Here is a 27,113-nt window from a genome sequence, read left to right as displayed (position 1 = left end):
GGCCATAGTCCATAGAAACTCAAAACCAGATACTTGTTTTTATATCCAGCACATACTACTATTATGTCTCCAGAGATCTACAGCTTTATTTATAATAAATGTAGTAATTGTAAAATAACATTTAAATATGATGTAAAGTTTGGACAGTTGAAATGCCACTCCAGAAATAAATGTATGTGATCTTTTTGGGAAGTCTTGAAGTGTGTCTTGTGTCTTTTGTCACTTTACATGAAGATCCAATGAACAATGACACAAACTACAGTCTTGGGGCTTATAAACAATACATAAAATATGAACAAATATTGTTTTACAAATGACTGAATTAGGTCCACGATCGACCAGAATGAGACAGAATGGAATTGCATTGACACTGAAAATTGTCTAGATTAGAATATCAATTTACAAAGAGTTTATAAGAGCAGACAAATAAAACAGAAACAAAACCATTCACCATATGGGTCATGCATACTATGTTCAACAAAAATGTGTCTGGCAATGTGATGACATCCAGTTAATTTTCCTGCTTGTTTATATAGAAATTGAAGGATTTGCCTGTGTCTTGATATTGAGTTGCAGTCTGAATCGCTTTAGATAAATAAAGGCGTCTGCCAAATGCTATAAATGTAAATGAATGGTAATAATCTAGTAAGGTTACTCTGCCATTAGTAGGCTACAGTGCATGTTCATTGTTTTGGAACCGAAATGAAAGGAGCAGGCTTTTTTTTTTAAAAGGTTATTTTTTGGAGTGTGGTACACTCGTATTTTTCAGTTTTATTGGATAGAGACATGGGCATATGTGTGCACTATTGGCCATGGTGCTAGACCACCAGACCACCTCAGGCCACCACACGTTTATTGGAAATCAGCCACCACTGGCCACCGCAGGGAAATTCAGTTTGCAATTCCAAACAACAACATCCTCCCTAATGATAATATAACACCCCAGAAATGTACTTGCAGTGTCGGACATTAGCTGTTGTGTTTCTGCATGCGCGCACCATTAGAAGAGGCAGCCACCAGAGACAGAAAGGTGAAAATCGGTGAGTCCACTCCCCTAGAACATCCCTCGTAGTAACAACATGTTTATAAGCAAACCGAGTGTTGGGTAGAACACTCCATTTTAGAAAACAATTTACAACTAACAGTGCATGTTCATTGTTTAGTAACTGAAATTAAGACTTAAATCACATCATTAGCTTTTAATTGAAGACCAGATGGTCTGAATAATCTCTTGTCACTGCAGTTATGCAGATTGTTACAGTGAGCTTATCACAACAGAGGGCTTATTCTTATGAAAAAAGACCAGTACCTTCAAGATCTAAATGTATTACCATACATCGATCGACCAACATACAGCACGATTAGCAGGTACCATAGCTGTGTGCTGGAAAAGTTATGGGTGGTGGTGCTCATTTTGAATTTCCTGTCTTTTGCGGCTTTTGACAAGCCATAACTTCTCACTAAAAACATAGTTTTTGGTAATTAATTTATTGTAATTTATTTGTTAAACCAAAATTATTCTTTGTTATACAGGGACCCTCCATTTATTTCATTTAAAATCTGCAACAATGTCACCAAAGCTCTCTGCTTCCACCTGGTGTGGATTCATGAGGTACTACACTCTAAACCACTGTACAGTCGTACATGGAATATGTGGTTCCATCACTCCTATGTATCTAAAGTCTTACTGTGACCCAGACATAGCTGCAAATATGAATCAATACAACAAAGTAAAAAAAAAGACAAACCTGAATCCCTATTCACATATATGTAGTCTGATCATTTGATTGTTGAGCCAATGTTCCCCAGATTTATGACAAAGCTAAACATGATGCTTCACAGTGAGCTGTGCACTAATGCTCTGTATCACCAGCTAAAGCAGTCACATGGAACCTGAGTCCTTGATGGGGGACCGGTACAACCTCCAGTCTTGCTTCTCATGTCTATGGAGGTCCAGGGGGAGGGTCGGGGGTTGAATAAGCCCACGAGAGAGCACCATTATTGGGTTCAGAGCAGGGGTATGGGGGTGTTCCCCATGGAGGTGAGGTATCCAGCTAAGCTGTCTAAACCTGGATAGGCTGCGGGATACAGTCCGTTGATATGGTGGTCAAAAGCACCTCCTCCTCCCATCTCCTCCTCCTCTTCCTCCTCTCTTTTACCCAGCCTGGTGCTGTAGATGACAGGGGTGGGCAGGGGAGAGGAGCAGGGGGGGGAGGTTGTGATGACCACCAGCGAATCAGGGTCCATGCTGTCTTCTCTCAGCTGCTCCCACAAGTTACCTGAGAGGAGAGAGAGAGAGAGAGAGAGAGAGAGAGAGAGAGAGAGAGCAGAGAGAGAAAGGGAGAGAGCAGAGAGTCAACAGGGTTGCCTCGTACAGCTGCTGATGTCTTCTTGTGAAGTGCAGCAAAAAAAATGTTTGAGAAGTGCTATGACATATCTGTATCTCTCTCTGTCTGTCTCTCTTTCTCTCTGTCCTACCCTCTCTCTCTCTCTCTCTCTCTCTCTCTCTCTCTCTCTCTCTCTCTCTCCTACCACCCCCTCTCTCTCTCCTACCCCCCCCCCCCCTTCTCTCTCTCTCTCCCCCTACCCATGGCTCACCATGGATCTGCAGGTCAGTCAGACTGGGGTTGAGTGTGTCAATGTCGTTATTGCTGTCTCCCTCTAGCAGTAGCTCCTGCATGCTCCTAGGGCCAACACCATATTCTGCCTGCAGGGAGGCGCTATAGGTCAGCAGCGTCTGCCCCGCCAGGGGAGAGTCCAGGCTCCCCATGCTGGGAGGGACACCTGAGGAGGGCTGCAGTCCACAAGGGGAGTAGAAGGGGAACGGGTGGGGAGTGGTGGTGGGGGGCAGGTAGTGGGGGTGCTGACTGACTGTCAGGGAGGGAGGAGGTACGTGGGGGTAGAGAGGGCGTCGGATGGGGGGGCAGGAGTCTTGAGGCTGGGATGGGGTGACGGAGGATTTGGTGATGGGGTCAAAATGAGGGGTGGCTCTGGCTAATGGGGGTTGGCTATGGTAGGCAGGGAGGGGCTTCAACTTCTCTGGCCGTTCTCCCAGTAAACGATCCAAGTCCTCTGTGGAAATGAACACAGCTGAAGTCAGTTTTTTGAAAATCATCAAATAAGATTGATAAATGATATTAGAATGCTGCTTAGCTCAAAGCAAACTTGCCCCATAATAGCACTAATTTACATCAACCTTTTCTACCCTATAACAATAGCATGTTTTAGGGGACTTTGGGGACTACATCTAAAAAGTGTCAATGTCATGTGAGGGGGACAGTCAGCTGTGATGTAGCCCAGGGGAGGCTGGTGGAGGTAGAAATATGAAGGTATAGCTTCATATACTCATACATTTACCTAAATACCTTATTTTGTATCTACAATACATTGAAGTATTGAAACTGATTTCACTGTAATAAACCACATCAGATTAAATATGCACAACTGTAAACATTGGGAATCATCCTTCTACACAACTCTTAGTGGATTCCATTTCTCATTCCATTCCGGGCATTAGGGTTAGCCCGTCCTCTGATTTCTACCTCCACCAGCCTTCCCTAATGTAGACCACTTGGTCTTTAGTGTAGACCACCCACCTGGTCTGGCCATACTCTTGCGGACGGTGAGGGGGTCTTTGCGGCGCCATTTGTGCAGCTCCTCCTGCATCTTCTCCACCTTGGCTGGGTTGAGGGCCCACAGACAGCCCTTACGGGACGAGTTGCCACTCTTGTTCTCCACCTTCTGGAAAGACTTATTCAGAGATAGGTTGTGACGGACAGAGTTCTTCCATCCGTCCGGAGCCGTCTGAGGGGGGCGGGGGGGGGGGGGGGGGGGGGGAGAGAGAGAGAGAGGGAAGAGGAGGGAGAAGTTCTGCATCACAGTGACTGACTCATGGACACTATCATAATGTCAAATTCAGGGGAGGCTGGTAGAGGTAGGAGGACTGGCTCATTGTAATTACAGTACAACTTGTTTGATACCATTCCTCATTCCATTCCATGCATTACAATGAGCCCGTCCTCCGATTTCAACCTCCACCAGCCTAGCCTGGTCAAATTCATACACAACTCTTAGTGGATTCCGTTACTGTTTATAATTACTCACCGCTGGAGCTGTGCCAGTGTGTTTGGAGGCATGAGAGGTGCCAGGTGTAATGTCCTGCCCTGTTCCTTAGTTTACGTTTGTCTTTGTTTCATGTTATTTCATTTATTGTTTCCTGTTTATTTTTGTGTTCCTCACCTTGTCTCTCGTTTCAGACACTTCACCACCTGCCCTTGTGTGTTTCCCGCCTGTGTGATAGTCTACCCGCCCTGATTGGCTTCACCTGTTCCTCATCATCCTTCCCTGTGTATTTAGCCTGTGTGTTCCCCAGTCTCTGTGCCAGTTTGTTTTTGTACCTTGTGTCAAGCGTTCCAGCAATTTTTCCTAGTGTTGAGTATTCTTGGTTATTCAGTATTCTCTGATAGTGTTTCTGACTTTGCTTTTTGCCTACCCCTTTTTGGGTTATCTGCCTGACTTTTTGAACTGCCTACCTGTGTACCAAACCCTGCTTTGCCTACCCCCTTCCTGGATTATCTGCCTACACATTGACTGCCTACCTGTGTACCAAACCTTTTTTGATAGTAAAGACTATTATATTGGATTTAAGTTTTTGAGTCGTGCATTTGAGTCTTCTGCCTAAGTACTCCAGTCATTACACCAGGGTTCATGTGTTAGACAGAGGGCAATCATGAAAAATAGAAAGAGAAAGAGAGAGAGGCAAAAAGTCATTTCTGGTAACAATATGTATATTCTATGTCCAGCAATGTCAACATTTGTTGAGCTACCAGAAGTGTTTCTTTCCTCAACATCTGTTTTCTTTGGCTTGGCAATACCTGTGAAACGCTGAGTGTAGAGGGGTGCATGCCAAGTGAACTCAATATGCAAATATCATGGGGTGTATTGGGGTAATTATAGTGTTACACATGCCAAAGAATTTAAATTGAAAACAAATAAAATCTGTTTAGCTTGTAAACATACCAAAAAATCAAATCTGTGTGTATTTGTGACTGGATAAAGGTTGTAAGAAGTGCGGTGAAACATTATAGGAGTACAAATAAATAAATAAATAAAAATAAGCAATAATACACAATAAGACAATAAGTCGTAAGACGCAAGACAAGTAGTTACAATATTCAAGGTACTGTTTTTTTCAGCTGTGCAAAACAATACACATCACACAAAGACAACAGTAGAGGCTGGTGGATGTAGAAATCGGAGGACGGGCTCATTGTAATGCATGGAATGAGGAATGGTATCAAACACATATACCACAAACACATGCGATACCATTCAAATTCATACTGGGCCATTTTTGAATTTGCGAACAAGAGATTGTTCATTTAAATGTAAGTATCAATATACAATATAGCAGTATATTTGCAGAAATAGCTAGTAATTACAATTTAAATATATACATGAATATAGTATATCCAATAGGATGGTAGTGCTGAGATCATATATCCTCACTTGCCCTTTTTACCACTATACCCTAATTTGCGCGTTAAGTCTAACTTCAGTCTTCCAGCCACAGAGCCAGCTGGCCTCCCTCCAGCAGTAGAGCAGGATATTTGTTTGAGGAGTGGCATGTTGCACCACCCTCCTCCTCCTATGTAAGCCTTCATCAGACTACAATATGCTCACATGAGCAGTGATGAATGAGTTGTGATCAAGACCGAACGAGTATCTCCTTGGGGTGGCCCCGGGCCTGTAGATGTACTGTACTGTTTAGTATTAATCACCACTGGTTGTGTTTTGGTTGTACCAGAGTTCAGATGTTAAACAGAGGGCAATCAAGAAAAATAGAAAGGGAAAGAGAGAGAGAGGCAAAAAGTAATTTCTGGTAACTATATTTATATTCCATGTCCAGCAATGGCGACTGGAGGTCAACATTTGTTGAGCTACCAGAAGTACCTTTTGACTCCTACTATCTATGTTTCTTTACTCAACGTCTGTTCTCTATGGCTTGGCAATACCTGTGAAGCGCTGGTGTATGCCAAATAACATGAAAGGACAGCAAGTGAGCTCAATAGACTCAATATGCAAATATCATTGGCATGGCTGACAAACCAGTGTTACCATTCCAAATAAATTTCAGTCTGTTGCAATTATTATTTAAAAACCCTAACCATAGCTCGAAACATACCATCAATTCAAATCTCTGTGTATCTGTCACATCTGATACAGGTTGTAATAAAAACCACACGTGTTTGACACCATTCCTCATTTCATTCCATGCATTACAATGAGCCCGTCCTCCAATTTCTACCTCCACCAACCTCCCCTGATAGACAGAATGGAGTAGAGAAATGGGTTTGGCCAGAGAGAAGAGAGGCCATAGAAATAGAATGATTTTCATGATAGATCATTCTATTTCTATACGAGAGGCTACTATGACATGGAGTACCTTGAAATAGGGGAAGTGTTCAGTCAGGAAGCTGTAGATCTCACTGACAGGCAGACTTCCTGTCTTGCTGTTCCTCAGAGCCATGAAGATGAGAATGCTAGATAGGGAGGAAAAACACTTGCCATCAGCGTTGTCCAACCATTACTCTCGGTCAGACTTCACCAACAAATTGGATGTATCTCTGATAGACTGGTTGGATACAACCAGTGGTCCCTCCCGCAGGCCCCTCCCGCAGGCCCCTCCCGCAGTGGTTTGACAAGCGACCACTCCGAAGCATGTGTGCAATGTGACTAAATACAACCCCCAGATAATGGAGCTCAGCAAAGGAAAGCAGGGCCAGGGATCACACTGACTGGTAGGCATCTGTTTATTTGCAGTGCATATGGGTTTGCATATGTAGCTGTTTGTCCATCTCTTTTTTTTTTCCAACTCAGATGTGGATGTTTTCATGAGAATGGCAGCATTCTTGTATAGTACTGGTATTTACTTTGTAAATGAGTTACTGAAAGCAGTGTTTTGAAATGGGGTTCGTGCATATAATTTGTAACCCCATGGGGGGGGGGTTTGTTTATTGCTGATGAACAAGACGAGTGGGAGGTTGGTGGGGTTAATGACCTAAAATGATCATTACAATGTCCTGATTAGGAGAGAAAAATGTTTCTTTAAAATGTTGTTGCTATGCATGTAGCCTATATGGATGGAATAAAATTCCAGGTCTGTTGGAAATGTTTTTTTGATGTGGTGTCATAATTAAACTTAATGTGAAACTTAATGTTGATATGGCACACTAATTACCAAGAACATTTCAAACTGGCACTTCATTTCAAAAAGGTTGCCGACCCCTGGTATAGGTTGTGAGTTTTGGAGTTAGGATACATAGTATTTACCTGTAGGAGTAGATAGGTTTGGGGAAGCAGGTCTGCAGACCACTGTCCTGATGGCCTGCACTGGTGAGGCACTGGAGAGAGTATTGAGAGCTGTTGGATTGTCCACTTGCAGGGTACACCTCTGGTGAGAACTGCAGGGAACAAACACACACTTCTAATGAATCCACACACAACAGGAAGTAAACTTGTAGTCATAAATGCACGATGTTGTGAACCCTGCGCGAGTATCCTGTAGAGTGAGAAAGTGAGACATATTCAATTCACATTCAATTATATCATATAATTATACCACAGATATTCAATTGACGTGTGTCATCTCCAAGGGATGTGGCCAAGGAATGCAACTGTTGCACCTCAAACAAAGTTGCACCTCAAACATGGGCTCCTTTCCATTCCAAATTGTCCTTTGGATTGTCCTTGAGTGACGAAATCACAGTCACAGCTGGTTGAGACTTGCTGATGATGTATTAATCCAGACTACAGCTAAAAACATGGGTTACATACTCACATGCTGTACAGGGATGTGGGGGCTGTAGGAGGTGTGGCTTTGGGACAGGAAGCTGAGAGGCTCCTCGGTTGCAGCCGGTGGCTCTGGGTAAGTGTGCTGTGAGCCCTGGAACCAAGCATGATACAGGTGATGACAGTAAAGAGACAAATAAACAGGATTAGCATTATTACTCAGGGATGTAATATGTGTGTGTGTGTGTGTGTGTGTGTGTGTGTGTGTGTGTGTGTGTGTGTGTGTGTGTGTGTGTGTGTGTGTGTGTGTGTGTGTGTGTGTGTCTGTGTGTCTGTGTGTTATTGTACCATGAGTCGAGCAGCCTTGAAACTCCTGTTGTGGGAATCCCATGATGTCTCTGATTTTGTGTTGCTACTCCCAGTGTGTGTCGAGTGTGTGTGTTTGTGTGTGTGTGTTTGTGTGTGTGTGTGTGTGTGTGTGTGTGTGTGTGTCTGTGTGTGTGTGTGTGTGTGTGTGTGTGTGTGTGTGTGTGTGTGTGTGTGTGTGTGTGCCTGTGTGTGTGTGTGTTATCATACCATCAATCTAGCGGCCTGGAAGCTCCTGTTGTAGGGGTCCCATGATGTGTGGTCCTCGCCCCTGGATGTGTGTGTGGCAGGGAAGGGATCAGGGCTGTCCTCCTCTCGGAGGCAGACGTAGGAGCGAGAGCCATGTGGTGGGCAGTCTGTAGCTCCCCTGTCACTGTACTGCCGACGGTAGGGGTGGAAACGATCAGCATCCCCTGACCCCGGACATGACCTTCCATCCTGTCCCACAGTGGCTCCATCAGCGCTGTGTCTCCTGCAGTTCTCTGCAGCCGCATGTTTAAGTCTGTAGGTGGCGTTCTGCCGCTGGGTGAAGGAGACTATGTTGCCCCCCTCACACTGCAGATGGATCAGAACCTTGATATTGATTTTGCATTCCACTGTATACTTGTATGCACGTGACAAATAAAGAATCTTGAATCTTGATATTATTGGAAAACTTTTTTGTTCCAACAGAATCCATTCTTTTAGGCTCATAACTTGAATGTCTCAAAACCAATAATTATTATATAATTTCAAGATTTTGGTGGATATTATGCACATACTGTGCTGAATTTTGCTTGTGTGTCTGTTTGTCATTATTTTATTACTTCAAGCTAACTTTGGAATCAAAGAAGATCTAGATACAATCTAGTATCTAAATGGTTGTATTGTATCTAGACACAATACAACCATTTGAGTTGACAGAGCCTGAAAACAAAATTAGGTCAAATTAAGACTTTTCATCACCAAAACAAAAATATAATAAAAATGATAGGACCTTCAGTGGGAGTGCACAAAATGAGAACAAAATCAGAACATTGCCTAGGTTATTAAAAGTGTCTTTGATAACTATAAAAAATTTCATCTCCAGATTTTTTTCTCTCTTTTTTTGGGTGTGGTGGTATATAGAATCGCTAGATCTGATAACGAGACCTTGAGTATTTGCTGTGACATCTCACATCCCCAGAGGCTGTAATTATTGAATCTAAATGAGGGAAAATGTGAATTATGATAGAATTAAACATATATCCTCAAGGGCATCTTGTCCTTAAAAAAGGACGTCTGTGTGCGATAGTTCGCGTCCTCTGGGTTTTATAATAAACTATCTCTCTGCTGCGAAACAGCTGTCGGCTGATTCAAAGAGCAGAAAACCGGGGCTGAAGCAAATACAAGTAGTGCAGGTGCAAGGAGGAGATGGGTAAAGTAGCGCTCTGGGCATAGAGAAGAGACATTCTCTTAGTTACTTACTTCGCTCTCTTCCTTGCACCTGCATTACTTGTGCTAGCGTTAGCCCCGGTTTTTCTGTTCTTTGAATCAGCCGACAGCTGTTTCGCAACAGAGAGATAGTTAGCAGCTAGAGTCATTTAGGGTAAAATTGTGAAAAACAACAGCAGGTGGAGGTGAATCTTGGTACCTGTGATTGCGCCATCACGGGTTCACAGATGTGTGTGTTTGTCTGATGGGATGTCGTCGGGACCTCGTTGCTATTTGGGGGAAAGGTGGAGGTTGGGGAGTCTTTCGACATGGCCTGCTGAGGTCTGCACCTGTGATGAGGAGAAACAGGATTGAGTTTGGGATGTGATGAAGTTCTTATGATAAGATAATACTCAGCATTACGACATGATACGCAAAGCGTCTTACAATAAGCACATTTGTCGAAGTAAGTGAATCAAGTATGTATCAGTCACATTTTTCTTTTCTTTTTTTCAAGTTCAGGTTATGTAGGATGTGAGGGGGTGGAGAGGTCTGAGGAGGAGGAGCACAGGTAACTGCCTTAATTCTTTGTGGCATAGATTCAACAAGGTGCTGGAAACATTCCTCAGAGATTTTGGTCCATATTGACATGACAGCATCACGCAGTTGCTGCAGATTTGTTGGCTGCACATCCATGATGCGAATCTCCCGTTCCACCACATCCCAAAGGTGCTCTATTGGATTGAGATCTGGTGACTGTGGAGGCCATTGGAGTACAGTGAACTCATTGTCATGTTCAAGAAACCAGTTTGAGATGATTTGAGCTTTGTGACATGGCACGTTATCCTGCTGGAAGTAGCCATCAGAAGATGGGTACACTGTGGTCATAAAGGGATGGACATGGTCAGCAACAATACTCAGGTAGGGTGTGGCGTTTAAACGATGCTCAATTGGTACTAAGGGGCCCAAAGTGTGCCAAGAAAATATCCCCTACACCATTACACCACCACCACCAGCCTGAACCGTTGATACAAGGCAGGATGGATCCATGCTTTCATGTTGTTTACGCCAAATTCTGACCCTACCATCTGAATGTCGCAGCAGAAATCGAGACTCATCAGACCAGGCAACATTTTTCCATGAGCCCGTGTCAAATTGTAGCCTCAGTTTCCTGTTCTTAGCTGACAGGAGTGGCACCCGGTGTGGTCTTCTGCTGCTGTAGTCCATCTGCTTCAAGGTTCGACGTGTTGTGCGTTCAGAGATGGTCTTCTGCATACCTTGGTTGTAACGAGTGGTTATTTGAGTTACTGTTGCCTTTCTATCATCTCAAACCAGTCTGGCCATTCTCCTCTGACCTCTGGCATCGACAAGGCATTTTCGCACTTAAATCACCTTTGTGTGATTGACACCATTCCTCATTCCGTTCCATGCACTACAATGAGCCTGTCCTCCGATTTCTTCCCCTGGTGTACAAGAGTGGGAGTGAGATGTGAGATGATTCAAAATTCTAACTCTGTGTTGCCTCTCTAGTATGATGTTGCAATGGTGAGGGTCCACGTCAGTGGCCTCTGTGGAAGGAGCCCCATCGTCCTCAGTTTACACTGTTGTTATCTGATCCCACCAGAGGTATGAAACACGTGGCAGTGGTTCCAGTAAGGGTAACCCCATCCCAACCCCCGCACCACCCACGCTCCCCCACTCCCTCCCTCCTCCAAGCTCATTAAAATCACCAACACACCATGACGATTAAGTCACTAACAGCCAGGTATCGCTGAGGTAGATGGAAGCCACCCCCCCCCCCCCCCCAGTGTGTGTGTGTGTGTGTGTGTGTGTGTGTGTGTGTGTGTGTGTGTGTGTGTGTGGTATGTGTTGGGTGTGTGTGTGTGTGTGTGTGTGTGTGTGTGTGTGTGTGTGTGTGTGTGTGTGTGTGCGCGCGATTGTGTATGTTTCCACCTTAGAGGAAAATAACTCAAGGTGTCAAGGGGAAAACTGAGCTAGCCTTTGAAACAGATCATTTGACCTGTCTGAGTGTGAGTGTGAGACTCAAGCCAACAACCTACCATTTGCATTTGGCGCTTCACTGACATGGGAAATGAAGGTATGAATGTTGACACTGCAGATATCGAGATGTACTGTACATCAGGGGAGGCTGGTGGAGGTAGAAATCGGAGGACGGGTTCATTGTAATGCATGGAGCGGAATGAGTAGTGGTATCAAACGTGTGTTACAATTTTACATCCCATTGTACCACTGATACAATTTTGATACCATTCCATTCCATGCATTACAATGAGCCTATCCTCCGATTTCTACCTCCACCAGCCTCCCCGGCAGCGTTCAGTAGTAGCATTATGTATGTACATCACTACCGTTCATTGACTTTTCATATAGTCACCTTGATTTCCATACTTCTTTATGTTTGTGCTCCTATTGTTCTAAACACAAACTAACCCTGACTGATGTTTCTCATACAGTGGAACAACAGGCGTGATTGTCTCGTCATTGACAGGTGGGTAAAGGAATACCTTCAGTCAGCCAAGTCTACCATCCCATTGAAAGACTAGATATCAAAATGTCCACCATTTGTCCCGAGGGCTCTTCCTGCAACATTGTGAGCCAAATGTGTATGAATGGTTCCCATTTGATTAGAAGACAGAAAGATATATGTGAATCATTCGATACAGCAGTTTTTAAAGGTGCTGGTTTTCCTCTAAGTGTCCGTTTCCTCTTTCATATTGATCCCATTTATCTAAGTTGAACCTTTGTGTTAGAACAAGTCTCAGCTGTCAAAAAAAGAGAGATCGCCCTGCTCGGCTCTGGCACGTTTAATGGACGATGAACGTCTACTTTTTCACCTTCATCCATCATGTAATTATTAGGATTTCTTTCCGAAAGAAATGTCTCAGCTCAGTCAGGACGTGTGGTGTTTGAGCAGTGAGGGATCGTTGAGCAGAGAAAACAAACATCCTCTCAAAGACTCATTGAACTGTAAGTGGGGTCCTGACCTCACGATATGCTGGTAACATGTAACGTCACCGGAGACTAACATGAAAATGGAAATATTGGGCTGCTAAATTTACTCCCACCATAATATAATTCAATATTCTTCATTATTTTATATCATACCAGAAACGGAGACAGTGTGTTTTTTAATTAGCGACTGGTTAGCCACATTACTTCTACAAGCACACGTCTCGAAAATTAAATACAAAATATTTCATCACATTCAACAATCTAGCTAAAATAGCTGTGTTTACTGTATGCTATGGAGCTTTCTATACCAGCTTGCTACAGTATGTTTGTCTCTGCTTAATATTTTCGTTGTATAATTTGATTTGTGGCCAACTGAAATTGGCAAAGCTCTGCTCTTCTGGCTGATTCACATATTTATTTGTGACACCAATTCAGAAGCAGATGATCCAGTTCCAATAAAATGCATAAAGTCTCTCTGATTTATTGATATTATTATTTTTTAAATTATTTAATAGGTATTTTCACACGGGGTCATAGAGACCCTCTGAGATCATCTCGGGAGGATGGGCTCACTTTAGGGTTCACTGTCGGTTTGCTTTTTTGGATGCAATGTGGACGCAAAGCACTCTCTGTCCACTTGTCATTGCAACCGCTCTGTCCTATCCTAGCATGACTATCTTGGCCTCACGGGTTCAAAAAATTGGCTGAATTGGTTGGAAGTTACTTTGAGGTAATTTGGCCACAAATATTTCAAAAAAATGTTGATCTCTATCACCCCCATTGTTTTTTTGTTAGCGGTAGCTAAAGTTAGCTGAAGTTAGTAGTGGCTATTTAAACAACTCTGAAGCATGGATTAAATGTTTCTCCTGTCCCATAGACTTATTTCAAGGTTAGGAAACATTTGAACCAATCCTGAATGAACCCTTTAATATTAGAAGTAGTGAAACTTTACTTGTTACCCTTGAGAAAAATGTACTTTGAAAAAGTTCGCTACATTGAAACTACTGTCGTCCAACCCAGGATAGTCAGTAACTGACAGATGACTAGTCCGTAAGACAGAAAGCACGGATCAAAACACTCTAAAAGAAAAAAGGAATGCAGTTTACGTTTAAGGTCTGAAATAGTAGTACTCTCTCTCTCTCTCCTCTCTCTCTCTCTCTCTGGCATTCAGCCAGGATGGCTGAATACAGAGCAATAAGAGACACAGAAGGAGACCTGCTGCAACAGGTTACAATAGTCTCACATCTTAAGTCACCGGCAGCTGGGAGCCCCCCCTCCCTACCCCCCCCCCCCCCCCCCTCTCTCTCTCTCTTTACCTGACTCTGAAAGGCTACTGTTAGAATGGGACAGTAACACCTCTGATCACAACCATTGACAGAGAGGGGGGAGCTCATCCAGGTCAAGGGGACATACACACTAGTATGAGGTTCCACCTGCAAATCATCCACAAACACACACGTGCGCATGACCAATGGTATCAAGCATGTGCATGTGCCAGCCTCTCCTGACACACACACACCTACACACACTGCTACTCACCTGTGGCATGTGTCAACTCACAGGCTACTCTAACCCTAATCCACAGCATTTAGCAAAACAAAAGGCCATCAGCTAAAAACGATGAAAGCGTAGGTAAGACGTACCCAGGTGTGTCACGATGCAATGGCAGGTCAGTCAGATGCTGAGCTGAGCTGGGGGCAGGAGGTCAAAGCAGAGTCAGGTGGGGTCCCATGCCAAGGCGCTTGGGGAGGAGCTGGGTCGAGGTGCCAAGCTTCAGCCTCTTACTCTCAAGGTATGATACTAAAGTCCTCCTCCAATCTTTTATAGTGACGGATAGACAGGACTGAGAGAGAGAGAGAGAGCGAGAGAGAGAGAGAGAGAGAAAAAAGGGGTGGAAAAAAGGGAGATTCTTATCCTACCCTCCCAATGAACCAGGAAAGTAGCAGTGTTTCCCAGCGACCTCATTCATAGCATGCCCTCACCAAGAGGGCGAGGCTACAGATAGATAGACAGGCAGATTAATTACAAATTCATCCAGAATGCAATCGTCGCTGGGGGCTCTCTCTGACAGAGGCAGGGGTTTCTGAAGGATGGAATGTGGGAAAATGTACTGAGGAGCACTTTATTGAAATGACACCGAGCCTCTCGACCTTATGGGAATTAGGTCCTGAAGCTCTGTCCTCATTTGCCATATCATGTGTTACTTGAAAGTTATCTTTTGTGGCCATGTACATATTTGAATAGTTGTGTTTTACAGTATAAAATTTGTGTTTTACAGTATAGTGTACTTAGTAACTGTAATAGGCTTTTGTGCAATTATCATTATCATCATCATCATCATCATTATCTTCAGTTCATCATCATCATCATCAGTTTCTTTGAAGAATGCTAAATGGCTGACATTTACAAAAATGACCCTGAACAGGACAGATGCTGGCTGAGATGATGTCCAGATGACTTGACTGAGGGGGAAAGGATTCCAAAGCTACGTGGATGACATTGAATGTATGAGTAAGTATGAGCATAATATACCGTATTATTTCAAAAACACCCTTAGAAAGCTCTGTATGAATCATGGCCTTACTCTATTCAAGTTTTCAAGGTAAAAAGGCTCTCAATAGATGGAACATTTGACTCCTCAGCAAAACTTCTTCCAAGTGTTTTTTTGTTGTTGTTCTTATTGTGCCAGTATCTGGAGTTGCCAGTCGTGTTCTTACCAGCTCCTTGATTGGGCGATGTACTGTACCGCACGGGATGCACACTCAGTGACGGAGCTCCCTCACACGCCTGAATTCCTAAACAAACCTGTCTCAGGCTCAGTAAAGAGCTGCCAATCAGAGAGACCTCAGTCTGGCCAAACGAACCATGCCACGTGGAGATGCCACACAGAGGCAGGGGGCTCACTAGAGGAGGGTGAATTTGCCCCCAGGATCTGATCTTGTGTCAGTTGATCTGATCTTGGGTCAGTTAATCTGATCCTGGGTCAGTTGTTGTTGTTTCTTCCTGTAGTGGTACTGGTGAGGATCAGAAGATGGGAAGCTGATTGTAGATCAGTTTCCTGGGGACAACAATTTCAGCCAAGAGAGAATAGGCATTCTAATGCCCGTCAGCACAGGGGGGTTGTATATCAGACCCATGTTCCTTATCATCATAAATTATGTGTTAAATTTAAAGACATTATTAGTATTTGTGGTGCTTGTTATTTAACTTTGAATGTGCACTTATTAATCCATTGATTCAAATATAATTGAGCACAGTCAGTGCACGTATTTGTATGTTTGGGACATATCTCATTTGGCCCAGATCTCCTGTTATGGTCATTATGGTAACAAACTGATACTTTTACAACAGGTACAACAGTGTACAACTATGTGGGTCGACAGGAATATAACAGGTACTATTCAGTTAGAGGAGAAACAGAGAGATAACATCTTAACCTATTCAATTAGAAGGAGAGAAAATCCAGTTCCAGCTTATGTCCTCAAAACTGAGATTTACAATCTCCCTTTGAAAACTATAGGGAGAAAACCCCCGGGGGGCACCTAGATACCTCTAACTTTGCTAGTGAATCACGTCTGGCTCAGGGTGAGGTTATATAAATTAGACATTTCTGCCCTTCCCAGTGATTCCAGAATATTAAACAGCACCTGTCTCTATAAAAACATCAAGCATGTTTTTCAAGCAAGTAGCATCAAGTATTTTTCTTACCTTATCTCCCTCTTTGAAAAGGCTAACATGAAAAACACACTCTAACGGAGGGAGATGGCAGTCTTTGGAAAAGACTCTGCAGCGTTGGCAACAGGGAGTGACACCAAAACATCAATGATCAATAACCTGTTTTATATGCATTTACACCTGTAATGGCTGATATCATGGGAAGATGAACACATTGAGAAGAAGATACATTAAGACCAGAGGAGAGTGGTGGAGGTAGAAATCGGAGGACGGGCTCATTGTAATGCATGCAACAGAATACGGAATGGCATCAAACAACACCTCATTCCATTCCATGCATTACAATGAGCTCGTCCTCCGATTTTTACCTCCATCAGCCTCCCCTGATTGAGAAAATGCATGGCAAGATGAATACCTCATCACGTCTGAGAAGTATTCAGCTCATAAAGTTGTCAATCATTAAGTTGTCATCATTAAGTTGTCAATCATTAAGTTGTCATCATTAAGCACCACAGGAAAACATATAAATCGATAACAGTCTGGAAAAGACTTACCGGTGACTGAAGCTGTCAGTCACACTCCCCAAAGTATCTGCAACTAAGGGTTGCTCAGAGCCAGCCAACTGCAGCGGGAGCTCCTCTGAGTGCTTGCGTGTCCTTCCAGTGACACAACCCTACCATGCAGCAGTCGCCAGCGGAACGGTGGCCAGATTATACCCAAACGTCACTGCCCACTCTGATGACCCCCTAGGTCATGTTGGGGGTCACCCGGAAGTCAACATCTCCAATCACGGCCTCCCACCCTCCGCCTACCACACACGGCCCCCTGCCAAGGGGTTCATTGAACTTGATTTTAGCGGGATTCCTTTTTATTCATTTTCCTTTTTACCTTCAATCATTTTGCATTTTTCCACTCTATTGCTTTGAAGGGATTTGCCGTCTGTTCCCATCGGCTCTGTCCAAACCAATTGGGGTCCCTGTGGTCTTAATCCTATGGATGGATGGGAATAGGATTTGTGTCTACCAATCCCCACAGGAAGTGAACACCGACCTGAAACGAACCCATGAACCCCATGTGCAACCCTGTACCTGTACAGCAGGGGAGGCTGGTGGAGGTAGAAATCGGAGGGCGGGCTCATTGTAAAGCATGGAATGGAATGAGGAATGGTATCAAACACTCATTCCATTCCATGCTTTACAATGAGCCTGTCAATATTTTTATTTAGATTGAGATGACCTGTGGCTGGACATTTGAAATGGTGTGTGTGTGTGTGTGTGTGTTTTTATTTTAATGTACAGCAGTTATTACAGTGTAAATGATACGTAACCACTGTGGAAACACTAAGAAAAGAAAACACATTGTAAGAAATAGCATTTGTATTCCAATCCACATTGCATTCACCTTAAATACACATTTGTTTGCTTTTTTACATCATATCATATAATCAGAGGAAAATATTTGATATCATTGACCCCCCATAACCTCTATGTATTTCCAAACCTGCACTCCACTGTATCTCCCCCTCTTGTGTCTTCTCTAAGCTTAAGCAGATTTGCCAATCCGAAAAAGGATCAAATAAGACCTGCCCAGTTTACTGTACAAAACTGATTAATCTAAATTAATTTAATTCAAATCAATCAAAACATTGACTTGAGGAGTCAACAAGCAAGCCACAGCCTGGCTCCTAGCGAATGTCCTTGAATATCCCACTGGTAATAGTCCCAACGATGTTACTGCTGGACTGGACAAAGGGGTTGGAGCTGGATATGAGACTGTGTGTCAGACTTAAGGACAGGCTGTGGTGTTTGATGGGTAGTGTAGTTTTAGGGTCTGAAGGGCGTGTTGTACTGTAGCATGGAACACCCTACGTTGTCCATCAGCCCAGTGTTCACAGCCGAATCCAGATACATGTGTGTGCTGCATATCACTGCCCTTCTCCCGTTCCTTCTGTCCCTCCCTAGCCTCCCCAGCCTCCGCCCTCCCCCTCTTCTTCTCTCCCCCTCCCAACGAGCCCCAGCTCAGGGGGCAGGTGTGGGGGTGGGGGTGGTGACGTTGGCCCAGGTGGGGAAACTGTCCAGCTGGAACATGGCATTGCCCCAAGTGTTCAGGGCAATGTTGATGCTCAGGACCCCCAGAATGTTCAGAACAAAGCCAGCTTTTGCCTGTTGTCAGTGGGGTGGGAGAGGGAAGAAACATGGGTCATTGTAGGTATGGTTGTTTCACAACATTGTATTGTACTCTCTACACAAGGGAGGAACATTTGAAACATAGTTGACAGCTGCAGAACTGCGGTAGTCTGCTGCCCATTGTGACTTACTGTACGCCCAGGCCTCGTCACAAGGCTTGTAGATACAGTCACAATGTCACAATACGTGTTTGATACCATTCCTTATTCCGTTCCATGCATTACAATGAGCCTGTCCTCTGATTTCTACCTCCACTGCTACACAGACTCTGAATGGGGCTTGATGGAGAGGTAAAGTGAGGGGGCGTACCATGTCCATGACTCTGAGGTTTCCGTAGGAGAAGGCGATGGCGTTGGGGGGTGTGGCCACAGGCAACATGAAGGCCAGGGAGGCACAGATGGTGCAGGGCAGCATGACGTACAACGGGTGCAGCTTAATGGCTACCGCCTGAGAATGGACAGGGTCACACTGGGGTCAAGGGGTACAGTATGTATATAGGGTGTGTTTTAGCATAGTTGTGTGTGTGTGTGTGTTTTAGTATAGTTGTGTTTTACCATTGCTGTGTGTGTGTGTGTGTGTGTGTGTGTGTGTGTGTGTGTGTGTGCGTGCACGTCTGTGTGTGTGTGTGTGTGTGTGTGTGTGTGTGTGTGTGTGCGTGTCGACTCTTACCATAGAGGCCAAGATGGGCAGGAAGAGTGTTGTGGTAGCCGTGTTGCTGGAGCATTCAGTGAAGGTAGCGATGAGAAGGCATAGCAGGAGGGAGATGGCGAAGGGCGGGATGCTCTGCAGGGGGGCGAGACTGTCTCCTAACCACGTAGACAGTCCAGACTTCTGCACATCACCCAGACAGACAAAACATAGTTAGCATTACACACGCACGCACACGCACACACACACACACAGTAAGTAATGGATGTTGTGCATCCGAGAGATGTACAGATCACAGAAGCATACAAAGATGCTTGATGTCCAGCTGGCTGGATACAGTAGTTGTGGTATTAAGATACAATATGTATCAGGGGAGGGGCTCATTGTAATGCATAAAACGGAATGAGGAACGGTATCAAACACGGAATGAGGAACGGTATCAATTCCTCAATTCCATTCTATGCATTACAATGAGCCCGTCCTCCGATTTCTACCTCCACCAGCCTCCCCTGATTGAGAAAATGCATGGCAAGATGAATACCTCATCACGTCTGAGAAGTATTCAGCTCATAAAGCTGTCAATCATTCATCATTAAGCGCCAGGCACTCCCCTGGTGTGTATACACAGTGCTGTACCTCACTGCCGTGGGCCAGAGCGAAGCCGCCCCCAAGTAGCAGGATGATGTTCCAGGGCATTTTCTCATGAACCACGTCCCATTTGAGCAGGGGCGGGGGTGCCTTGTAAGGCTTCCCTATGGAAACACATGAAATAAAGGAGGATGACTCTAAGCTCTTTGAGGTTATATAAGGCATATATATTCTTGTATATTCTAAATTTTTAACCATTGATGAAGAAGACCATAAACTCTAGTGTCTTCAGCTTTACGAGCTTTTATTGTCGAAAGATAAGACTATATTGACTCTTCATAAGCATGACTGTAAACTGTTTAATAGCAAATAAAATGACTGCACTTTCAAAAGCATTTGTTTCAATTCACGTATGATTTGATGTGAAATCTACTGTAGGTCTTAAATACCATCGTGACTACAAAAAGCACCCTGCGCCAAGAACAGGGGAGGCTGGTGGAGGTAGAAATTGGAGGACGAACTTGTTATAACATGTGTGTTTGATAAGTTCGTCAAGTTCGTCCTCCGATTTCTACCTCCATCAGCCTCCCCTGGTCAAGAAGGGGAAATGGACCCTAACCCATGGCACCTTAAAGTCTGCCTCATCCTCCAAACTCAAACTCCTTACGAAGTGCGTTTAATCATTGTGACACCCCTCCGTTTACAAAACACGTTGGGGCTGCCCCCATTGAGGAATAGCTTTGACCTCTTTTCCTTATAAGGAGAAGAGACACACACACAGCTACACTGGGCGTAGGTTACCAAACGCAATATAAAACATATTAGTTACGTGAAAGGTACAGAAAGTACTGTATTACCTTGGGGCAATCATACTAGCACCCACTTTTGTGGTCTAGAGAATGAACAATAGAGAGAGGGAGGGAGGGATGGAGGGAGGGAGGGAGGGAGATGGTGCAATCAGAAAGATAACAAAGCAGTGAGTCAGCAGGATGGGCTGGGATGTCACATGGCAGTGAACATATGACTCCATTTAAGAGGAACACAGACAGACACATACAAGCTCGATCTTACGCTCACAGACAACTACTGTATGCACATATACTGATGTGCACACACACATTCGCGCACGCACGCACACACACACACACACACACACACACACACACACTACATACCATCCTCGGTAGTGCCCCCACATCTGGGTAGTTGGGAAGGGATGATAAAGAAAAGTGTTGACACGAAGATGGCCACCGTGCCGTCTGTTACATACCTACACACAGGGGAGAAGAGAAGACATACACACATTCTCAACAGGGCACGATGTGCGTGTGTGCGTGTGCGTGTGCGTGTGCGTGTGCGTGTGCGTGTGTGTGTGTGCGTGTGCGTGAGCGTGAGAAATGGCAGAGAAATAGAAAATGATGCAAACAGGTAGGAGGGACGGTGGACAATGAATAAAGCACAAACATGTCCTCCAATCGGGAGGCTTGTAAAAAAATAAAAATAAAAAAGGTAATAAGACATGATGCCAGTTATCTGATCTAACTTGTTTGAGAAAAGTTATCAAACCTTAGCTTGCTCCAGGTTCTCAGAGTGAATCAAATGCAAATTAATTTATAACTTTATATAATATGTTTTTCTGGACTTTTTTTTTTAATATTCTGTGTCTGTTTGTTAAAATAAAAGTACCATAAAAATTATAGACCGCTCATTTCTTTGTAATCGGGCAAACTAACAAAATCAGCAGGGGATCAAATAATTATTTCCCCCACTGTATATCTCGCGTCTAGCAGAGACAGAGAGAGAGTTGAGGGTCATGTTTTCACTCACGTTTTTTCCTGGTTGAAGAGTACCGTGGCCCAGCCTGGCATGAAGCCAGGTTCCCTGGTGAACCACAGGAGGACCAGCAGTACAAAGATCACCAGCACAGAGCCCTCAGCAAAGCTCATACTGCCCAGCTTCTTATACTGGTCCTTCATGACCTGGTAGGCCTCCTTGTCACCATCTTTGTTGTCCCCGCAGCCAAATGACTTCTTCATGCTGTAGGAGACAGCCATAGTACTGTAGTTTATATGAATTATCCACTTTGCTCATGTTATGTTCTCTAATTCACTACCAATCTTCCGCCATAGATTGAAGACCCATCTCTTCAGGCTACATCTTAACAGTCCCTCCTAAAGACCTCTTCACCCCCACTACCCCCCTGTACAAGTTTCTCTCCTGTTAATAATAATTTAAAAAAATCAATAAATTAAAAAAAAAATCCTTCTTCTAGCATTGTGACTGCCTAGGGCCCCTGGTCTGAGCATTGATTCCTTTATTTTATGATGACTGATGGATAGATGATTCACTTGATGATTCACTTCACTTGATCACTTGATGATTCACTTCAATGAATTTGTTGTAAGTCGCTTTGCATAAAGCCGTCTGCTAAATACCATAAATAAATAAATAAATGTAGTTGAAAATGAAAAGTGCAGTGAAATGGAACCTAAAAAGGATGTGTGACTCACTTGAAGCCCAAGTACATAAACTGCAGCCACAGCCAGGAGACCACCAGCATAAGAACCATGTTGGGGAAGGAGAAACCAAACCAGCTAGCAAAGTTGATGATGTCTCCATTTTCAGGGAAGAGTCTGCAGAAATACAATACCATATAACTTTAGGAGTCAGGTCATCTGTTACAACAGACATTCTACCTCTGCTCTCATAGAGGGACACACACACACACACACACACGCACGCACGCGCGCGCGCGCGCACACACACACACACACACACAGCAGAGAGAAGAGATTAATTACATTTCGATACCCTGAATTTACTGAATCAAACACAACTCCTCACATCCTCTCCTCCGTCCTCCACTCGTTTCACCCTCAAAAAGCATTGGAGGTGAAGATCTATGGGGAGGAATCTAGATCTTCTCCTCCAATGAGTTTTCAGTAGGACGGGAGTGGAGGACGGAGGAGAGGACACGAAGAGTTGTGTTCCTAACAATTGAGAAAAGGCTGTAGAGACTATAGTGAGATCAACACAGCTTCTGGAGGTAATCTACAGGCTTAAAATACAGCTGCTGTAGGCAACAAAAACCCTGGCCACACCAAACTATCAGAAAACAGATAAAAACGTATACGTATGAAATGACTATCCAATTTGATCTGTGGAATTCCGGCGTGACTTTTGAAACACCCTAGCAACTGAACAATGCAACCTAGCAATTCAATAAGAAACGTTGTTTCCAATTGGCTAAACGGACGGACTGTGGAAAGTCTGTAAAAAAAAAAAAACGGCCAAAATGTATGAAACAAATCCGGTCATCTCCGTTGTCCAACAAAGGGTGACTTCCATAGAGAAACCATTGGCTCAATACATCATTAACGGATAGCGTAGTTTGGTGTGGTCAGGCACCTGATTCCACTTATTAATCCACCTCTTATACCACTGAGGGGGGTGGGGAACAACCCACCTCTTCTACCGCGGAGAGAAGGGAACAACGGTAGTCTTGTATGTTGTAAATAAGTTACTTGGAGAAAATAACAAGCATGCACAGTGCAGTTTGAGTTGCATGACTTGGACATTGGATCACGTTGAATCACTAGCCTACATGAGCAGCTAAATGGAGACTACTACTACAGTATGTCACCCATGTCAATCAGTGGAGGCTGGTGGAGGTAGAAATCGGAGGACGGGCTCATGGAATGGAATGAGGAACGGTACCAAACACGTGTAAAACGCTATCAATTGAATATTTTGATGTGTTTGATTTGACCATTCCTCATTCCATTCCATGCATTACATTGAGCCCGTCCTCCGATTTCTACCTCCACGAGCCTCCACTGATGTCAATGGTCAGAGAACTTCAGCTCTGCAGCGTCATAACAGACTAAATGAATTCAAATAAAAAATATACTCTTGGGACTCTCCCAAGAAGTAAAGCCTGGTTGATTTCACATTCGCAGAGAGATCATACAAGCTGTAGACTGTCACTAAATATGACTTTTTATTTGATTTTTTTTAAACATTTTGAAGTAAAATGTCCCTTTAAGAATGGGGGGGGTCTTACTCGTCGACCTGGCCCTTGAGGATGAGGTTGGGGGTGGTCCCAGTGAGAGTGGCGGTCCCTCCGATGCTGGCAGCGTAACACACACTCAGACTCATGCCCTTGGACAGATTTAGGTACTTCTCCTCTCTCTTCAGCCTTCTTTGCTCCGCCTCTGGGCTCTCCTCTGCCACCACTGTATGGGTAGAGAGAGCCAGGGCTCAGCCAATAGGAAGAGAGGACCCACAATGTCCTCCCACAATGTCCAGAGGACCAATGTACTACTAAGTGTACACACCAGGGGAGGCTGGTGGAGGTAGATATCAGAGGACCGGCTCATTGTAATGTATGGAACGGAATGAGGAACGGTAACAAACACGCATTACAATGAGCTCGTCCTCCAAATCAGGTCCGAGGCTGGTAGATTTCTAACTCCACCAGCATCCCCAGTTGTGGACACGAACTCATGTTGAAGTGAGATTTGGACCAGAGAGAATTGATTCACTTCAATGAATGCTTACCCAAAGTACCACCATTCTCCTTGACTTCCTTTGTGTCTTTGGCATCTCCCCCTTCAAATGCAAATATATGAAGTTGTTACTAACCAAATACAAATGTGTGTGGAAGGAAAACACTTTTAGGCTGCTGTCCTCCAATTATCAAGACCTCACTAATTTATCTCCTCCCCTTTAGGACTAGAGTGTCTGTTGAAGGGATCCACAGGTGTGCTCTATCTAAATACTTCATCACATATCAATCAATGAGGATAGCCCGACATCAAGATTTGATGTTGAAGTGAGACTAGATTTGGACCAAGGTTAGAGAAAATTGAGTCACTTCAGCATTTTCTACTTACCCAAAGTAACACTGTTTTCCTTGGGCTTGACTTCCATTGTGCCTTTATGATCTCCGTCATCATCTGCAATGATATGAACTTGTTACTAACCAAATGTGTGTGTAAGGAAGAGCCAAAGCACATTTAGGCTACACACAAACATACACACGCACACGCACACCCACACACACACACACACACACACACACACACACACACACACACACACACATACACACATACACACACACACCCACACCCACACACACACACACACCCATGTTAATGCTGCTGTTGGTGCTGTCCTTGTCCTTGTCGCTCATCTCAAAGGCCTGGTTGTCCTGGCCCCCAGGCCCAGCCTTGCCCGTCCGCAGGCCCATCTCCCTCTCCTCGGACCGGGCCTCAGTGTCACACAGCTGCTGCAGCACAGCCTGGGCGATGGGCAGCATCATGGCCGTGGAGGCTGTGTTACTGATCCACATGGACAGGAAGGCTGTAGTGCCCATGAAGCCCATCATCAGGCTGGATAGAGAGGGAGAAGAGGGAAGGAAGATTGTACAGTATGTATGTGTGTGTGTGTGTGTGTGTGTGTGTGTGTGTGTGTGTGTGTGTGTGTGTGTGTGTGTGTGTGTGTGTGTGTACAGTGTCTGGGATGGTGGAGGGCCTCTTACAGAGCTGGCTTCACCCCAACCAGCAGCAACACTCTGAGGGCTATCCTCTTGTGCAGGTTCCAATACTCCACAGCAATCGCCACCAACAGCCCTCCGATGAACAGCATGTTAGAATCCTTCAGGTACTGAATACACACCTGGATGACCGTGGATAGAAGGGATTCTGTATCAGGGGAGGCTGGTGGAGGTAGAAATCGGAGGACGGGCTCATTGTAATGCAGGAAACAGAACGAAGAATGGTATCAAACAACCATTCCTAATTCCGTTCCATGCATTACAATGAGTCTGTCCTCAGATTTCTACCTCCACTAGCCTCCACTGTTCTATTCTGCAGGATGCACAGGCAAACAGTAGACAGCCTCTCTTTAGAATGTGATTGATCTTCGAAAACAGGGGAGTGGCTGGATGGAGAGGAGAGGGATGTGGTTTGGGAGGAGAGGGGAGGAGAGTGGCTGGGAGGAGAGGAGAGGAGAGGAGAGGAGAGGGATGTGGTTTGGGAGGAGAGGAGAGGAGAGGGGAGGAGAGTGGCTGGGAGGAGAGGAGAGGAGAGGAGAGGAGAGGAGAGGAGAGGGGAGGAGAGTGGCTGGGAGGAGAGGGGAGGAGGAGTGGTGTGCGTACCTCGGATGACTCCATGATGCCCATCATGGGGAAGAGAATAACAGGGAGCAGGGCGGTGACAGCCAGGGGCATGCACTCTGTACACCAGTACAACGCCATCAGGATGATCACGAAGCCACAGCTAGCCTCCTGACATACACACACACACACACATACACACACACACACACACACACACACACACACACACACACACACACACACACACACAGGGGTGGTGAGAGGACACATACATACATACAGACAGACAGACAGACAGACAGACAGACAGACAGACAGACAGACAGACAGACAGGCAGGCAGACAGGCAGACAGGCAAGGCAGAGAGACAGACAGACTGCATCGTCTCATGACGGATAGTATGATTTTTTTCAACATAATTTGAAGCTGTACATTAACGGTTTACAAAGCCTCCTATGACAACAGCATAAACAGTTGAGTTACAGGTAAAACAGTTGTTCTAATCTCATTGAGGTATTTATTCGTCATATTCTTCCAAATGGGTATATTTCATTATTCACTGGAAAACTTAAAAGAAGGTGGCTTTAAGCCAAAAAATCGTAACCAAGTAAACCCATCAGAAATAATCAACTAAACAACCTTGTTATTTCAGAGTGAGACAATAAAGATGAAAGATTACGATACTACATGGTAAGCCATTGATGGTAAAAATACAAAGGGACTGTAAAAAGCTCACCGCCAATAAAACTGAGGTTTTATTGCCATGCAATTAAATGAAGAGCACTGAACCGGCAACGTGGTTATTGCAGGTTGTTATCCAATGTACAAAAGGTTTCCATTCATATTTCTGTCAGATGTCATTCCAAAAAACGTTATACATGCAATATTAATGCAACAGAGGCATTGAACAATATTAACCTGAAGTCTGTATGTGTGATTAACCTGAAGTCTCAAACAACGTTTTGTCTGTGTTGTTATCTGTTATCTCATGTGTACACCCAGGTCATGTGAAGTTAGACATTTTTTCATCTTTATCTTTGATGAAGGACATTGTTTCAAGGAGAGAGAACCTTAAAAAAGCTTCTGCATAGTTAAAACACACACACACACACACACACACACACACACACACACACACACACACACACACACACAAGACACACACACACACACACACACAAGACATACATACACACACACACACACACACACACACACACACACACACACACACACCAATGCATACACTGATACGCAAAAAGACTTACCGGCCCTTGGATGACGAGGGGCAGAGGCAGAATCACCAGGGGCGTGAGGAATATTATCAGGTAATTCCGATACATCCATGTCCTTTTGAGACACCCGGCCAT

At 44.4% G+C, this 27,113-nt stretch overlaps 2 protein-coding genes across 2 annotated transcripts; both read right to left on the bottom strand.

The window, feature by feature from the left end:
• Positions 1 to 1,355: 1,355 nt before the first annotated feature.
• On the bottom strand, positions 1,356 to 9,784 carry foxn1 (forkhead box N1; the record flags this gene model as incomplete). The annotated part of the gene is made up of 8 exons (XM_083672365.1): positions 1,356 to 2,279; positions 2,599 to 3,072; positions 3,597 to 3,804; positions 6,446 to 6,542; positions 7,333 to 7,463; positions 7,841 to 7,945; positions 8,368 to 8,712; positions 9,770 to 9,784. 8 exons carry the CDS (start codon positions 9,782 to 9,784, stop codon positions 2,008 to 2,010), a joined length of 1,647 nt encoding a protein of 548 aa, XP_083528491.1. The 3' UTR covers positions 1,356 to 2,007.
• An 8,431-nt stretch (positions 9,785 to 18,215) lies between these two features.
• On the bottom strand, positions 18,216 to 27,113 carry LOC310806312 (solute carrier family 13 member 2-like; the record flags this gene model as incomplete). Its single annotated transcript, XM_083672364.1, has 12 exons — positions 18,216 to 18,359; positions 18,693 to 18,830; positions 19,053 to 19,214; positions 19,668 to 19,783; positions 20,795 to 20,889; positions 21,447 to 21,656; positions 22,130 to 22,252; positions 23,683 to 23,845; positions 24,771 to 25,015; positions 25,165 to 25,301; positions 25,783 to 25,911; positions 27,012 to 27,113. The coding sequence occupies 12 exons, from the start codon at positions 27,111 to 27,113 to the stop codon at positions 18,216 to 18,218; spliced, it is 1,764 nt and encodes a 587-aa protein (XP_083528490.1).

The sequence above is a fragment of the Argentina silus genome, assembly GCF_951799395.1.
Source record: "Argentina silus genome assembly, chromosome: 6".
Taxonomy (NCBI): domain Eukaryota; kingdom Metazoa; phylum Chordata; class Actinopteri; order Argentiniformes; family Argentinidae; genus Argentina; species Argentina silus.
This window is presented reverse-complemented; position numbering and strand designations above follow the sequence as displayed.